The 17,541-nt window shown below is 40.8% G+C and overlaps 1 protein-coding gene across 4 annotated transcripts in view; it reads right to left on the minus strand.

Annotated features, from left to right (window-relative positions):
- ehbp1l1a (EH domain binding protein 1-like 1a) overlaps positions 1 to 17,541 on the minus strand; it is a 42,869-nt gene that overhangs the window by 20,639 nt on the left and 4,689 nt on the right. For 3 of the 4 annotated variants that reach the window (XM_087788519.1, XM_087788522.1, XM_087788523.1), the window contains exons 2-12: positions 9,888 to 9,945; positions 8,905 to 9,000; positions 8,790 to 8,843; positions 7,831 to 8,009; positions 6,632 to 6,777; positions 4,148 to 4,297; positions 3,974 to 4,090; positions 3,777 to 3,908; positions 2,146 to 2,331; positions 1,348 to 1,404; positions 1,179 to 1,281 (exon numbers count right to left, since the gene is read on the minus strand). In XM_087788519.1, the coding sequence (XP_087644645.1) occupies positions 1,179 to 1,281; positions 1,348 to 1,404; positions 2,146 to 2,331; positions 3,777 to 3,908; positions 3,974 to 4,090; positions 4,148 to 4,297; positions 6,632 to 6,777; positions 7,831 to 8,009; positions 8,790 to 8,843; positions 8,905 to 9,000; positions 9,888 to 9,945 (1,278 nt within the window). The remainder of the gene's footprint in view (positions 1 to 1,178; positions 1,282 to 1,347; positions 1,405 to 2,145; positions 2,332 to 3,776; positions 3,909 to 3,973; positions 4,091 to 4,147; positions 4,298 to 6,631; positions 6,778 to 7,830; positions 8,010 to 8,789; positions 8,844 to 8,904; positions 9,001 to 9,887; positions 9,946 to 17,541) is intronic. The other variant, XM_087788521.1, reaches the window with a different exon arrangement.

Here is a 17,541-nt window from a genome sequence, read left to right on the forward strand (position 1 = left end):
GAGTCAAGTACTGGACAATACTACACATATATACTTGTTACTAAACTATCACAACACCAGAGTCAAGTACTGGACAATACTACACATATATACTTGTTACTACACTATCACAACACCAGAGTCAAGTACTACACAATACTACACATATATACTTGTTATTACAGTATCACAACACCAGAGTCAAGTACTGGACAATACTACACATATATACTTGTTACTACACTATCACAACACCAGAGTCAAGTACTGGACAATACTACACATATATACTTGTTACTACACTATCACAACACCAGAGTCAAGTACTGGACAATACTACACATATATACTTGTTACTACACTATCACAACACCAGAGTCAAGTACTGGACAATACTACACATATATACTTGTTACTACACTATCACAACACCAGAGTCAAGTACTACACAATACTACACATATATACTTGTTACTACACTATCACAACACCAGAGTCAAGTACTACACAATACTACACATATATACTTGTTATTACAGTATCACAACACCAGAGTCAAGTACTGGACAATACTACACATATATACTTGTTACTACACTATCACAACACCAGAGTCAAGTACTGGACAATACTACACATATATACTTGTTACTACACTATCACAACACCAGAGTCAAGTACTGGACAATACTACACATATATACTTGTTACTGCAGTATCACAACACCAGAGTCAAGTACTGGACAATACTACACATATATACTTGTTACTACACTATCACAACACCAGAGTAAAGTACTGGACAATACTACACATATATACTTGTTACTACACTATCACAACACCAGAGTAAAGTACTGGACAATACTACAAACATAACCTTGTTACTACAGTATTGATACAATAAATATTACAATATATCCTGTATCTTGATACGTATCGTATCACCAGATTCTTGACAATACACGTTATTAGATGTGTCTGTAGTCAATTAAAAATGGCGGCTGATGTAAACCTTAAACTCCATACAAGGTCATATAGTTTATTGTATTTTCCCGCACTGACCTCTGGATCCGTCACATGAACCGTGTCGCTGCTCAGGCTCAAGAAAAGTGGGAGATTTGTATTTAAAAAACTCGATTGATGCACCAAAAGGTTTCTATCCTCACACGATACACAAGTCTTTCCGACCCACTCACCCTGACACTGAACGGACGACCTCTATCCCAAACGGTCCATCTTTCCTGCGCCTCGTCGCTCGGCTCGGATCGGGTCGCCCGACGGCGAGAGCGGGGTCGACAGCTGGAGGTCAAGGACATCAGGTCAGAGGTGACGAGAAGAGAGAAGCATTTTGAATCTTCTACCTACTCGTCGGTGACGACTGGTTCTCCTCTTCACTCAGAGTGCTCAGCTGCCTCTTCAGCTCTAGAAGACCAAGAATCAAGAAGAGTTTTGAGTCAAAATGCTGAAAAGTGGGAATATTTGGGGGAAAACATAATAAAAACACTAGAAAAAAAACTTGTAAGTAAAGTCTCTAGAGCCTCTAACACATTGTTGTGAGGTCTTATTCCCCTAAAACTTCCAATATGTGATGAATATTTATTTAAAGTTTGACACTTGCTGCTGAAAATATATATATAATCAATTATAAGAAATTTATTGAATACTTGAATAATCCCCAGAACTATACTTTGTACCCTTGGATCACCTGCCACTGAAACTGAGGGCTTCTAGGATCCTGGACTCTTTAAAAAAAACTAAGAGCCTGGACTCTATAAAAAAAGGGCCTGAAAACCTTTTCATTCAGTTTTAAATGTTAATTCCATATAATAATGTTAGTAACACTTGTAAAGTCAAATTGATATTAAGATTAGATTAGATGTTCTCCACCAAATAATTCAGCTCTTTTCGCTATTTTACACATATTTTCGATTAACACAATGTTATATATGTTGGACTTGCAAACACAATTTATACAATTATAAATAAAATCGGATATGTTTTTAAATATTCGTGGTCACAAAAGCTTGCTATGACTTCATATGACCAGTAGGGGGCACAAAGTTACCATCAGAACATTGAAAGATGCTTTAAAGACAAAGAAAACGTTCAGAAGTTGTTGTTGTTTGGGTGGGTGGGGTGGGTGGGCAGAGGGGGTTCTTATACCTGCAGCCTGATCGATGGAAGCTGGAGTGAGGGACACGAGAGACTGAGGAGGAAGAAGAGGAGGCCCGGGATGCTCAAGAAGAGAAAGAGAAGTGAGAGGAGGAGCTGAGGGGGTCACGACCTGTGGTCTCCAGGACGGAACGAATCCAGACCCCCCCTCGAGTCGCAGCGCCACAGTGGAAGAAGCTGACGGGGAGGAAGAAGAGCCAAAGAATGGAAGCAAAATAAGAGACAGAAAAGGGAACTCAGTGCATAAAAGAAGTAAGAAAAGAACAGAATCTGAACTGTTAGGAATGTTGTGAGTAGAAAGTTTTGTTGCTCTGAGAGTTTTTTTATGACCTTGTTGAAAAGAAAGGATGAAGGAGGAGGAGAGACATTCACCGGACCAACGTTTAGTTGCTCGGGAGTTCAAACATTTCCCTTTGAGTCTCTCTGTTCCTCTGCTGGACGCTTAACGCTTCATGAAAGTTTCATTTTAACTTCACTTCAGGAGGCTTTAGGTGCCTGGAGCTCTAGATCATTTATACTTTAGTACATAGAATTCATTTATTATCATTATCATTATTTCGTTGTCATTTCGAGGATATTTTCTAGAACTTTAGGAATAATGGAATCATTTTCCGAGTCAGAGCTTAATTACTGAAAATAACTTGACATATAATAACTTATGACTCATAATTAATTATTACCATCACATTGTTGTTTACTATGTTTATATGTTTTTTTTTTAAAGATTAAGGTTTATATATTATGTAACATTACAAGATTATGGTTGAATATAATAAGATTAAAGTAAAATGTATCATGTTTTTTACCCAAAACCAAGGCTGAATATTATGAGATTAAAGTCATGTATAAATTAAAATAAACAAGAATGAAGTTGTGTACTAAAAGATGAAAGTTACATATATTACGTTAAATACGAGAATTAAATTGTATATTATGAGATCAGTGCTATATATATATAAAACAGTTATTACAGGATTCAGTTCATATATATCACGTTTATTACTGATTTATTACTTTTATCTATTACGTTTAATACTAAATTAATACCATTATCTATCATGTTTATTACTAACATATTACTATTATCTATTACGTTTATTACTAATTTATCACTATTATCCTTATGTTATTACTTATTTATTACTCTACTTACTTACTTATCTATTAAGTTTATTCCTGCTTTATTACTATCATCTATCACGTTTATTACTGATTTATTACTATTATCTATTATGTTTATTACTGATTTATTACTATTATCTATTACGTTTATTACTGAGATTAAAGTCATATATAAGATTATATGAGTTTATGTCACTTTTATAATGTTTATTAAAATATTTTAATATGTTTAATTTTCAATATTCTTGTGAGTAGATTTCAGTCTGTGATGAAGCTTCACGAAGCCTTATTTTCAGAGTCCACTAGATGTCACTCTCTGCTCTATTGTTTGAAGATGTATTCTATTCAAAAGTTGACATTATATTTGACGGAGAGCGCCACCTACTGACCTCTGAACAACATGCCACGGTTTCATGAAGCTTCATCGACACATCACTCGTAAAAACACCCGTTAGTGAAGGTGTTACATATTTTGAGGTGACATTTAAAAGCCGTGTTACATGGGGTCTCTATTCTTTGTCTTTTTTGCAGGACTTCAGGGGGTCCAGAGAGATGCAGGGACCGGGGGGACAGAGCGGGCTGCGACAGAGGAGCCGGACACTTGGGGGGACGCCACTCGCTCTGCCAGGACGCTGGACGAGAGGAAGCAGAAGAGTGAAGGACGGTGGACAGGAAGCTCGTCTCCGACCCTTGATACCTGCGTCAGGGGCCGACGGGAGGCTGGTGGGTCGAGTGAACGAGGGGCCCGGGTCCCCCATAGAACGGGTTTTGAGAAGTCGGGGTGCAGGAGGAGGAGGGAAGGAGCTGAGAGGAGCTGAGGACGAGGGCGATGAAGAGTGAAACATTCAAACACGGCTCACTTTCTCTCTACCTGTTCCAGACGGGAGGTGGAAGGAGGGATCGGAGGAAGGAGAGGAAAGAGTGGAGGAGGAGATGGCTCTGAGAGGAGTGAAGGAGGGGAAGGAGGACTCAAGGCCTTCAGCTGTGGCGTCACAGTGGAAGCTATGAGGTCTTCTGGGAGCTGGAGAGCAGGTGGAAGCAGAAGGAAAGAAGCAGGTGAGAGAAGCAGCAGAACGGAAGGAGGCTCCGTGAAGGACCACATGGAGGAGCTTCTGCAGACCTGATCCTGGACCCGGCTGGAAGATTTTGGGGAGAGCAGGAGGGTGAGCTCGAGTGAAGGCGGGGAGCGAGTGGTCAAAGATGGAGGCTGGGGTGTGAGGGGCGAGCTGGGTGTCGGGCGGGGGGGGTCGAGATGGGACCGGGATGGACCTCTTCCATCCCTCCATCTCAGATGGGACCGGGATGGACCTCTTCCATCCCTCCATCTCAGATGGGACTGGATGACGTGGACAGATGGATGATGGAGGTTGAGAGAGTGAGGTTAGGTTTGAGGAAACACTCCATGAAGAAGAGAGAAGTGAGAAAAGAGGATGTGAAAGACTGAACAACTTTCTAATCATAGAAGAGAAACCATGAGTTTCTCATGAATGTTTGAAGCTTTTCTCTCAGATCTCTTTCTGATAAATCTCTGATAAATCTCTAATAAATCTCTGATAAATCTCTAATAAATCTCTAATAAATCTCTAATAAATCTCTAATAAATCTCTAATAAATCTCTAATAAATCTCTAATAAATCTGTCCAGTAAAAAACTAGACAAAAGTTATAAAACCTAAAGTTAAGAAAATGTACTTCTTGAAAATGGATTTTGATAATTGTTAAAAATCTATGTTTTACCTTTATTTGTCATTAAAGTTGAATATTATGAGATTAAAAACGTATATATCTTCTAATAATTACGAGATTAAAGATTATATAAGTATATATATATATATATACATTCATATATACAGTATATATACAGAACCTCCAGAGGGATCAATAAAGTTCTATCTATCTATCGTATTATTACAAGATTACAAGATTATGGTTGAACATTAAGAGATTAAAGTCATGTGTACTACGTTTATTAGGAGATTTAAAGAGTATATTATGAGGTTAGTGTCATTATATATATATTATACATTCATACAGGATTATAAACATATATACCATGTTTATCAATTTTTATTAAGTCAATTTTATTATTTTAAATTTTGTTATATTTATCAATTGTGTTTATGTTGATCAATAAAGTTTATCCATCCATCCCTCCCTCCCTCCATCCATCCATCGATCTATCCATCCATCTATCCATCTCTCCATCCATCCATCCATCCATCTCTCCATCCATCCATCCATCCATCCATCTCTCCATCCATCTCTCCATCCATCCATCCATCCATCCATCCATCCATCCATCCATCCATCCATCCATCTCTCCATCCATCTCTCCATCCATCCATCCATCCATCCATCTCTCCATCCATCTCTCCATCCATCCATCCATCCATCCATCTATCCATCCATCTCTCCATCCATCCATCTCTCCATCCATCCATCCATCCATCCATCTCTCCATCCATCTCTCCATCCATCCATCCATCTCTCCATCCATCCATCCATCCATCCATCCATCGATCTATCCATCCATCCATCCATCCATCTCTCCATCCATCCATCCATCCATCCATCCATCTATCCATCCATCTATCCATCTCTCCATCCATCCATCCATCTCTCCATCCATCTCTCCATCCATCCATCCATCTCTCCATCCATCCATCCATCCATCCATCCATCGATCTATCCATCCATCCATCCATCCATCTCTCCATCCATCCATCCATCCATCCATCCATCTATCCATCCATCTATCCATCTCTCCATCCATCCATCCATCCATCCATCCATCTATTCATCCATCCATCCATCTATTTAAACTTGTATATTAGGAGACTAAAATTGTACAAACAATTATTTTTGAGATTATCTTTTTGTGATGTTTGTATTACGTAATATTACAAGATTAAAGTAAATTAGTAATTTTTATTTGTGAAGCGATTGTTATCAGAAGATTAAAGACATATTTACGTTTGAGATTAATGTCGTAATATTACTTGAAAAAAAAGTCGTATTATTAAAGCCCTAATAAACATAATCTACAGTTTAATCTGGTGATGTTGAACAAATAATGATTCAGGGCCTTAAGACGCCTCGAGTTAGGATCATAATGTAAATAGAGTGAAGAAGCTGATCAGGGACTTGAACAGGACTCTCTCCAGGACAGTATTACCTGCGGGGCCCGAGTCTACCGAGGGCCTCCACGCCAGGTCATGCACTCTCGAACGCTGAGAGTCTGTCCTCGGACACGAGGACAAGGAAGAGTAGAAGAAAGTGAGTGATGAGGACATGAAATGAATGAAGGAAGCTGACGGACGGAGAAGAAACACCAGGATCACCGCAGGGACTCTCACCTGCGACGACGGTCACCGGACCGGAGCCCAGGCTCGCCCGGCGCTCCTCGCTGCCCTCCTCGTCGCTGTCGTTGAAATCCTCCAGGTTCCCGATGTCGCTCTGCTTGAAGCTCATCAGACTGGCCAGACTCTGCATGTCCTCGTCGCTGTGAGGAGGAGAAGAAGAAGAGAGGGATGAGAATGTGCCACCATCGTGACCTTGAAGGTTCTCATTCGTCACGCTTGTCCAAGTGGTCTGAGAGCAAGTCTGCTGGACTGTGTTCCAGGACAACGTTCACCTCTTATCTGAGAAGCTTCTTCACTTCCAAGATGAGTTGGTTCTGAACCTACTAATGCATCCTTCACAGAGGAGGAACCATCAACCTTCTCCATCAACCTTCTACACACATGTTCTCGCTCACGAGAGACGTCAAGATACGCTCGACCACAAAGATAAATAATCTAGCTCTGGCTCTGGAGCAGCGAGCCTCCTGGATGTTGACGGACCTGAAGGTTTATTTACACTTGAGAGCCACTTGCAACACACATCGACTTGCTCCGGACACACACACACACACACACACACACACACAACACAAACGCACAACAAACATGGATGACACTCGAACATCATCAACAAGCAAAGAAGTAATTTTACCGACTTCTGTACTTGACATTTATTGAATTGACAAGTGTCTCAGTAACGGTGCCACGAACCTCTCCCGTAATGCTTTGCCGCCCAGCCAACCGACCACAGCCGTGGATCACCTTTGACGCAGCGACATGGACGTAGAATTTAACGAGGGTATTTGGCCATTACTAACGAGAGGAGTGTGTGGCAAAGCATCATGGGAGATGAGTGTTGATGAATCTTCTACCCTCAGTGTTGTGTACAATAACCAGGAGTTGTGATTACGATGTATTTAAACGTGTCCTTTTTTTTACTGACATTAGTTTTATTTTTCAGAACCGGTACCGTCACAACAGAACGGTTCCGGGTCCTACATGTTGCCGCGTTACTTTTGCACCGAAAAATTGAATTTATCCGAGTCGCAGGAGCCTATCCCAGCTACCCAGGGACAGAGGCCTGTCACGGGTCCCACGAGACTGTATGCGTAAAAACACAGACTCCACACTGAAAAGGTCACAGGTCGTCGCGGCAACCAGTTCACGAGCGAGCGCCTCCTCCCCAGTATCTGCTGGTGTAACGAAGATCTTACGTCGCTTTGCCCTCCTTGAGGAAGACGCAGGACACGTTGACCTTCAGCGTGGCTTCCACGACCTTCGCCGACAGCGGCTTCAGCTTCAGCGTCACGTCGTACTGCGCCGGCGTCGCGCTCGCGAACTTCTTCATGTTCAGGTCGGCCGAGGCCAACACCTTCCTGCGACCTTTGGTTTCCTGGAGCAAAAACAATCAAAACCTTCGTAAGAAACGATGCTTAATAACTGTGGTGGTGGAAGAAACACTAAAATTAGACCAACATAAAGATTTGGAAAACTTCCTAACATGCTTAGATAACAATCACTAGAATGACCTAAATCTCCCTTTTTGAATCAAAGGGTGAAGAAAATATTGTTACACTTAAATATCACAACATTTATATATAATTTATCAAATTAAAATATGATTTGAAAGCAAAAAAAAAAGGTATTTTATATTATAAATTATATTATAAATTATATGTACTGTAAATATATATATACAGTATATAAAGTAAGTTTAGTTTATACACACTTAATTGAATACAAATAAATGAAATATATACTGTATATATAATTTATAATATAATTTATTCACAGTGTTTTTGTTTTTTTGTTTTCAAATCACATTTTACTTGTTTATCGTTATAGTATACATTGTTATTTTATGGTTTATAATTCAGTAAAAATTATGTATTCATAATTTTTTTCACAAGTGAGCAAATATTCCTGGTGTTAATGTTTGTGTTAACAGTTTATTTCGGCCACTAGATGGCAGCAGTCATTATGTTTTTTCACAGCTACAGAAACAACCTCTCAAAATCCTGAGGACGAGAGGATACAGTGAGTCCAGCAGCTTTTAAAGCTGATGTTTGTTCATACTTTGGTTAACAAACACAGATGACACAAACTAATGAAAGCAGTTACGACTTCGTCAAGAGTCACATGTTGTGTAGATTGTGCGACAGCAGTGACTCACACTCTCGATGACAAAAGTCCAGTCCTTGTCTTCGAACTCGTCGGCCGTCGGTTCCTGTCGACGGAGAAACTGATCAATCTCTGTGTCGCTGGATCTTCTTGAAAAGTCTTCAAACCTTGAACAGGGTGACCGTGATGTCCAGACTCTCGGGGACCTGCCAGACCACCAGACCTCTGTAGGGGTTCTTGATCCCGGGCTGCCAGCCGTGGAGCTGGAGACCCCAGTGAAGACGTTAACTTGCATGATGTCTTATTGTTATTGTTTTAAGCAGACTTTAATGTTCATTTACAGATTTATTTTTGCACCATACTACAGTATAACGAGACTCAAAAGCACAGTATGATGTTTTTTTTATTGTTGGGCTTATTTGTATTTCAAATCTCATTTAATTTAGATCTTTTTTGTTTCTCTGTATTCAATTAAGTTTGTTTAAACTAAACTTGTTTTTTATTTACTATTGATTTAATTTTGTGCCGCCAACTTTCGGCCACTAGATGGCAGCAGTCCTTTACGTCCTCCGCAGCTAAAGCAACACTCAAAGTCCTGCGAGATCCCGGCGAGGACTGAGGACGAGAGGATACAGTCGATTCCAGCCGTACTTTAAGAGGATCTTTGAGACATATTTGTCTATTAATGCAACCATAAGAAAGCAGAACAATCACAAGATTTCACTGAAATTTAGTGTTTCCTGAGATAGTTTCAAAAATGTCGTCAGCGTATCGAAACACATCGTATTGAATCAAATCGTGATGTTACTTCAGAGAAAACAATCTTCATAGATCTCAGACGGTAATGATCGATAGAACAGAAACTACATACACGATTCCACTTAAAGTAGTTTCATTTTCACGTTGCTATGGTGACCAACACAGTATTTATCGTAAAATGAGGAACAGAGATTATGGATTATTCAGAGACTTCCACTGAGAGTAAAAGTGAAATAAAGATAGATTGAGCAAATGAAAAGATAACCATCAGACTCGTACTTCCTGTTGCAGACACTTTAGTAAACATACTTTTTTTTCCTGAACCTGTCGTGCGATCGAACCAGTTTAACGTCGAGCAACAACTGAGACTCGTCAGCAGGATCAGACTCACCCTGGTGCAGTGGCGCCGGTTTCGTCGCGTCCACACAACTCTGACTTTGTCTGGTTGCCTGGAATCACAGAGACGGAAATGATTAGCATCACAAACATCACAAAAGTGGATCCAAAGAACTGAAAGAATTCATGTGAATATTCCCTTGAAATCCTCTCACGACGTCCAAGAACAGTCGTGAGATCATCAGCTCCTGAAGGTGCTTCATGTTTGTTTTTGTTGTCATATCGTGACACGGATCCTTTGAAAAGCTGGATGAGACTGTTTTACTTGCAGCATATTGGCGTGGATTGATACAAACTGTAGGAAGCTTTCCAGTGTGTCCCGGACGATGAGAACCACCTGAACCTGATCTCCAAACGTTCATCGTAGCGTAACGACACGTGATATCCAGGAGATTAAACAACACTTTTTGTTATCAGATCCTTGTTAAGGAGCAGCTGAACCGTCGCTTTCGTTCTTATTAACGACTTTATCATCGTTGTCCAGTGATTTGAATGAGGATTAAAAGTATATTATGTTTTCATGAGGAGGTGTTTTCCTCCATCTCTGATTTAAAGAGACACAAAGTGTTGTATTTATAGTGTGTGTGTGTGTGTGTGTGTGTGTGTGTGTGTGTGTGTGTGTGTGTGTGTGTGTGTGTGTGTGTGTGTGTGTGTGTGTGTGTGAAATGAAATCAAAGGGCAGCTTCTCCAGGAGCTTCGCAGCAACAATCAATAACTTTCTGGTTTTATTTTATTTTCTGATTTTGGGGGCAGCAGTGAAAAGATGATATTCTATGTTAATCTTTGTATCCTTTTCTTTGTTATTTTTCTTTGATCTATGATCTTTATCTTTATACTTAGATTGTTTTATTTTGTACTTTCTTTTTAATGGACTTTGTTTTTGTTTTATGAATCTATCGTCTGTGTTGCTCTGTTGGAAAAACTATTTCCTGAAGATCTGCAGAGGATCAATAAAGTTGATCCATCCATCCATCCATCCGTCTATACATCCATCTATCAATCTTTCCATCCATCTATCCATCCATCCGTCTTTACATCCATCCATCCGTCTATACATCCATCTATCAATCTTTCCATCCATCTATCCATCCATCCGTCTTTACATCCATCCATCCGTCTATACATCCATCTATCAATCTTTCCATCCATCTATCCATCCATCCGTCTATACATCCATCTATCCATCCATCCATCCATCTATCCATCCATCCGTCTATACATCCATCTATCCATCCATCCATCCATCCATCTATCAATCTTTCCATCCATCTATCCATCCATCCGTCTATACTTCCATCTATCCATCCATCCATCCATCCATCTATCAATCTTTCCATCCATCTATCCATCCATCCGTCTATACATCCATCCATCCATCCATCTATCAATCTTTCCATCCATCCGTCTATACATCCATCTATCCATCCATCCATCCATCCATCCATCCATCAATCTATCCATCCATCCGACTCTACATCCATCTATCCATCCATCCATCCATCTATCCATCCATCAATCTATCTATCCATCCGTCTATCCATCCATCTATCCATCCATCCATCCATCCATCTATCCATCCATCCGTCTATACATCCATCTATCCATCCATCCATCCATCCATCCATCTATCAATCTTTCCATCCATCCGTCCATCCATCCATTCATCCATCCATCTATACATCCATCTATCAATCTTTCCATCCATCCATCCATCTATCCATCTTTCCATCCATCCATCTATCAATCTTTCCATCCATCTATCAATCTTTCCATCCATCCATCCATCCATCCATCCATCCATCCATCCATCAATCTCTCCATCCATCCATCCATCCATCCATATCTATCTATAATCTAAGAGGAAGTATTTTGACGTCATCAAGCGTTTTGTGATTTTATTTAAATGTATTTCTCTTGTATTAACAGATCATTTCATATTATATACAATTCAATCATTTTACACTAACAATGAGAGTGAAATGGATTCTTTTCGAAGACAGTTCATCAAATAAACATTTTGTTCAGAACACGTCTGGCACAACATTTTCGACTCGAGGTTTGATGAAATAAACATTAAATAACAGAGAAACAGTCGAAGCAGCAACAGATTCTTCCACCGAAGCTCTTCTGACTTTCACTCTCTGGTCGACACACTTTCATGATGTAATGATCCGTCAACAAGTCTCAACGCCTGACGATGACAAACTGAAGGTAACGCACGAGTCATCGACTTCTGTGTCATCAGAACGTTTCAAATCCAACGAAGCAATAGATCCGACTGTGACGTCGTCTCTTTAACTCTTAAGGCTTCGATCCATCGTCTCATCTTCGTCCAATTCCCTTCATTCAATGTCTTCTCTCTTTAGAAGTCACTGATATTAAACACCCATGATGCTTTGCCGCCCAGCCACCCGATCACTTTTGACACGGCAACATGGCCTTCATTTAAATACAGCATCGCGGGAACCAATCAGCCGTCAGTAAAGACATGACATGTGATTTATGAACATCTCCTGATCTGAGGGATCCACACTATGGTATCCTTGAATGTAGGTAATCCTCAAGGGTCACGACCCACGACCGAACACTTGGACGAGCACGTTTGAAAGACGCTTCACCTGCTCGTCAACATTTTACACATACTTTCTGTGGGTCTCATGTGAGCCTTCGTTTAAGATGTTGTAGATTCGTCGGTTTGATAAGTGACTTCTAACCAGAAGAGTAACAACAAGTCAGGTCATGCTAGTTCACGTCAGTCATCTTCAGCGTGATCTTCAGACCTGGTGTGTGAACAACACAAACATTCTAGTTCAACACTGAAGGAAACGAACACAAACTGTTTCCTTCAACTGAGAAAAGTCTCTAAACTTAGGAAAATGTTGTCACAACATGATCTGGATCTTATAATCCATGTGTTTGTAACTTCTTGCCTGGACTATTGTAACAGTTTATTTTGTGTCTAACCAAGAAGGATCTTCTCGCCTGCAGTTCATACAAAACTCTGCAGCCAGAATTCTGAGCCGCTCTAGTAGAAGAACTCACATTTCTCCTTCAAACTCTTCACTGGCTGCCAGTTTCTTTCAGGATCATTTTAAAATTCTGGTTCTTACTTTCAGATCTATTCATGGTCAGACCTTCCATCAGTGATCTGATCCAGACTTACACCCCAGCTCGGGCTCTGAGGTCTGTGGATCAGAATCTACTGATGGTTCCTGAACTTCAGGACCAGAGGAGAGAAATCCTTCCAGACTGTTGCTCCTAAGCTTTGGAACCATCTCTGTGTTTGATGATCTACTGACTCCTTCAAGAAACATCTGTGTTTGATGATCTACTGACTCCTTCAAGAAACATCTGTGTTTGATGATCTACTGACTCCTTCAAGAAACATCTCTGTGTTTGATGATCTACTGACTCCTTCAAGAAACATCTGTGTTTGATGATCTACTGACTCCTTCAAGAAACATCTGTGTTTGATGATCTACTGACTCCTTCAAGAAACATCTCTGTGTTTGATGATCTACTGACTCCTTCAAGAAACATCTGTGTTTGATGATCTACTGACTCCTTCAAGAAACATCTGTGTTTGATGATCTACTGACTCCTTCAAGAAACATCTGTGTTTGATGATCTACTGACTCCTTCAAGTAACATCTGTGTTTGATGATCTACTGACTCCTTCAAGTAACATCTATGTTTGATGATCTACTGACTCCTTCAAGTAACATCTATGTTTGATGATCTACTGACTCCTTCAAGAAACATCTGTGTTTGATGATCTACTGACTCCTTCAAGAAACATCTGTGTTTGATGATCTACTGACTCCTTCAAGAAACATCTCAAGACACTTTTATTTCGTTTATTTTTTTGTTGCAACCAAACTTCCCTCTTGAATATATCTCGGCTTTGACTGAGGACGAGAGGATACAGTGAGTCCAGCAGCTTTTAAAGCAGATGTTTGGACATATTTAGCTTTGAAAACAAATGAAAGCAGTTACGACTTCGTCAAGAGTCATGTGGTCTGTAAATACTACAACACCAGAGTCAAGTACTGGACAATACTACACATATATACTTGTTACTACACTATCACCACACCAGAGTCAAGTACTGGACAATACTACACATATATACTTGTTACTACACTATCACAACACCAGAGTCAAGTACTGGACAATACTACACATATATACTTGTTACTACACTATCACAACACCAGAGTCAAGTACTGGACAATACTACACATATATACTTGTTACTACACTATCACAACACCAGAGTCAAGTACTGGACAATACTACACATGTATACTTGTTACTACACTATCACCACACCAGAGTCAAGTACTGGACAATACTACACATATATACTTGTTACTACACTATCACAACACCAGAGTCAAGTACTGGACAATACTACACATATATACTTGTTACTACACTATCACAACACCAGAGTCAAGTACTGGACAATACTACACATATATACTTGTTACTACACTATCACAACACCAGAGTCAAGTACTGGACAATACTACACATATATACTTGTTACTACACTATCACAACACCAGAGTCAAGTACTGGACAATACTACACATATATACTTGTTACTACACTATCACAACACCAGAGTCAAGTACTGGACAATACTACACATATATACTTGTTACTACACTATCACAACACCAGAGTCAAGTACTGGACAATACTACACATGTATACTTGTTACTACACTATCACCACACCAGAGTCAAGTACTGGACAATACTACACATATATACTTGTTACTACACTATCACCACACCAGAGTCAAGTACTGGACAATATTACACATATATACTTGTTACTACACTATCACCACACCAGAGTCAAGTACTGGACAATACTACACATATATACTTGTTACTACAGTATCGCTATATACCGTATTTAATTGTGACACATCGTAATATTCTCAAAATAAAACACACAAAATTACCCAAATCAGGTCAAAAATATTTAATGTAACAACTTTAAAATGTGATTATTATATTTTTCTAGGAATAAAACTTCAGAGATGAAATATCAACAAATATTGAGAGAGATTAGAAATATATCGAAGCGATCAATTTAATCTAAAACCTTGAATCATGTATATTAATATAATAATAATGCATAATATTATAATATAATAATATGCATAATAATGTAATGCATAATAATATATGAATACATGCGTATTTGACAATAAAATAACTTGACTTGAACGAGTTTAAAACTAGTTTAAAGGATTAAAAAGAGACAATAAAGCATTTTATGAGACGAGAGGTTGATAAAAAAAAAACTTTTATGGAATAATTTCCTTTTTTATTTTAATCGAAAATGTTCTAAATAATTATTTTTTCACATATAGTTTAATATTCAAATTCCAATCATTCAAAATTACCTTTTGAAAAACAGAATAATAATTTGGGAAATATTCAAATTATTCTATTTAATTAATGAACAAAAATAAATGATATAATATAAAATGATTTAATTCAAATATACTGTGAAGATAATTTCAATATTTTAATACAGAAATGACTAAATTCAATATTTCCAAAAATGAATACATTTTAAATTAATATTACAGAAGTTTATTGTGTTTATGATTCTGAAGAAAATCATTTGAAAAACAACAAAATATCCATAAAAAGATTCAATATTTGAAATGTTTAGTTCAATAAATGTTAAATAATGTTACAGTTATTTTTAAAAACAACAACACAGTGAAGAAACACTCGAGCCAAACAAAAGTCTGGTGTTCGGTGTCGGATCTACTGTCGAGGCTCCAGTCGGGTCAGAACCGAGCGCTCAGAGCAGACGCTAGAGTGACAGTCGACCCGTCAGAACCCAGAGCTCAGAGCAGACGCTAGAGTGACAGTCGACCCGTCAGAACCGAGAGCTCAGAGCAGACACTAGAGTGACAGTCGACCCGTCAGAACCCAGAGCTCAGAGCAGACACTAGAGTGACAGTCGACCCGTCAGAACCCAGAGCTCAGAGCAGACACTAGAGTGACAGTCGACCCGTCAGAACCCAGAGCTCAGAGCAGACACTAGAGTGACAGTCGACCCGTCAGAACCCAGAGCTCAGAGCAGACACTAGAGTGACAGTCGACCCGTCAGAACCGAGAGCTCAGAGCAGACGCTAGAGTGACAGTCGACCCGTCAGAACCGAGAGCTCAGAGCAGACACTAGAGTGACAGTCGACCCGTCAGAACCGAGAGCTCAGAGCAGACACTAGAGTGACAGTCGACCCGTCAGAACCCAGAGCTCAGAGCAGACGCTAGAGTGACAGTCGACCCGTCAGAACCGAGAGCTCAGACGCTAGAGTGACAGTCGACCCGTCAGAACCGAGAGCTCAGACGCTAGAGTGACAGTCGACCCGTCAGAACCGAGAGCTCAGAGCAGACACTAGAGTGACAGTCGACCCATCAGAACCCAGAGCTCAGAGCAGACGCTAGAGTGTCAGTCGACCCGTCAGAACCGAGAGCTCAGACGCTAGAGTGACAGTCGACCCGTCAGAACCGAGAGCTCAGACGCTAGAGTGACAGTCGACCCGTCAGAACCGAGAGCTCAGAGGCTAGAGTGACAGTCGACCCGTCAGAACCGAGAGCTCAGAGCAGACACTAGAGTGACAGTCGACCCGTCAGAACCCAGAGCTCAGAGCAGACACTAGAGTGTCAGTCGACCCGTCAGAACCGAGAGCTCAGAGCAGACGCTAGAGTGACAGTCGACCCGTCAGAACCCAGAGCTCAGACGCTAGAGTGACAGTCGACCCGTCAGAACCGAGAGCTCAGAGCAGACACTAGAGTGTCAGTCGACCCGTCAGAACCGAGAGCTCAGAGCAGACGCTAGAGTGACAGTCGACCCGTCAGAACCCAGAGCTCAGACGCTAGAGTGACAGTCGACCCGTCAGAACCCAGAGCTCAGAGCAGACACTAGAGTGACAGTCGACCCGTCAGAACCGAGAGCTCAGAGCAGACGCTAGAGTGACAGTCGACCCGTCAGAACCGAGAGCTCAGACACTAGAGTGACAGTCGACCCGTCAGAACCCAGAGCTCAGAGCAGACACTAGAGTGACAGTCGACCCGTCAGAACCGAGAGCTCAGAGCAGACGCTAGAGTGACAGTCGACCCGTCAGAACCGAGAGCTCAGACACTAGAGTGACAGTCGACCCGTCAGAACCCAGAGCTCAGAGCAGACGCTAGAGTGACAGTCGACCCGTCAGAACCGAGAGCTCAGAGCAGACACTAGAGTGACAGTCGACCCGTCAGAACCCAGAGCTCAGAGCAGACGCTAGAGTGACAGTCGACCCGTCAGAACCGAGAGCTCAGACGCTAGAGTGACAGTCGACCCGTCAGAACCGAGAGCTCAGAGGCTAGAGTGACAGTCGACCCGTCAGAACCGAGAGCTCAGAGCAGACACTAGAGTGTCAGTCGACCCGTCAGAACCGAGAGCTCAGAGCAGACACTAGAGTGACAGTCGACCCGTCAGAACCGAGAGCTCAGAGCAGACGCTAGAGTGTCAGTCGACCCGTCAGAACCGAGAGCTCAGACACTAGAGTGACAGTCGACCCGTCAGAACCGAGAGCTCAGAGGCTAGAGTGACAGTCGACCCGTCAGAAC

This window comes from Callionymus lyra, chromosome 4, assembly GCF_982586985.1.
Source record: "Callionymus lyra chromosome 4, fCalLyr1.hap1.1, whole genome shotgun sequence".
Lineage (NCBI taxonomy): Eukaryota > Metazoa > Chordata > Actinopteri > Syngnathiformes > Callionymidae > Callionymus > Callionymus lyra.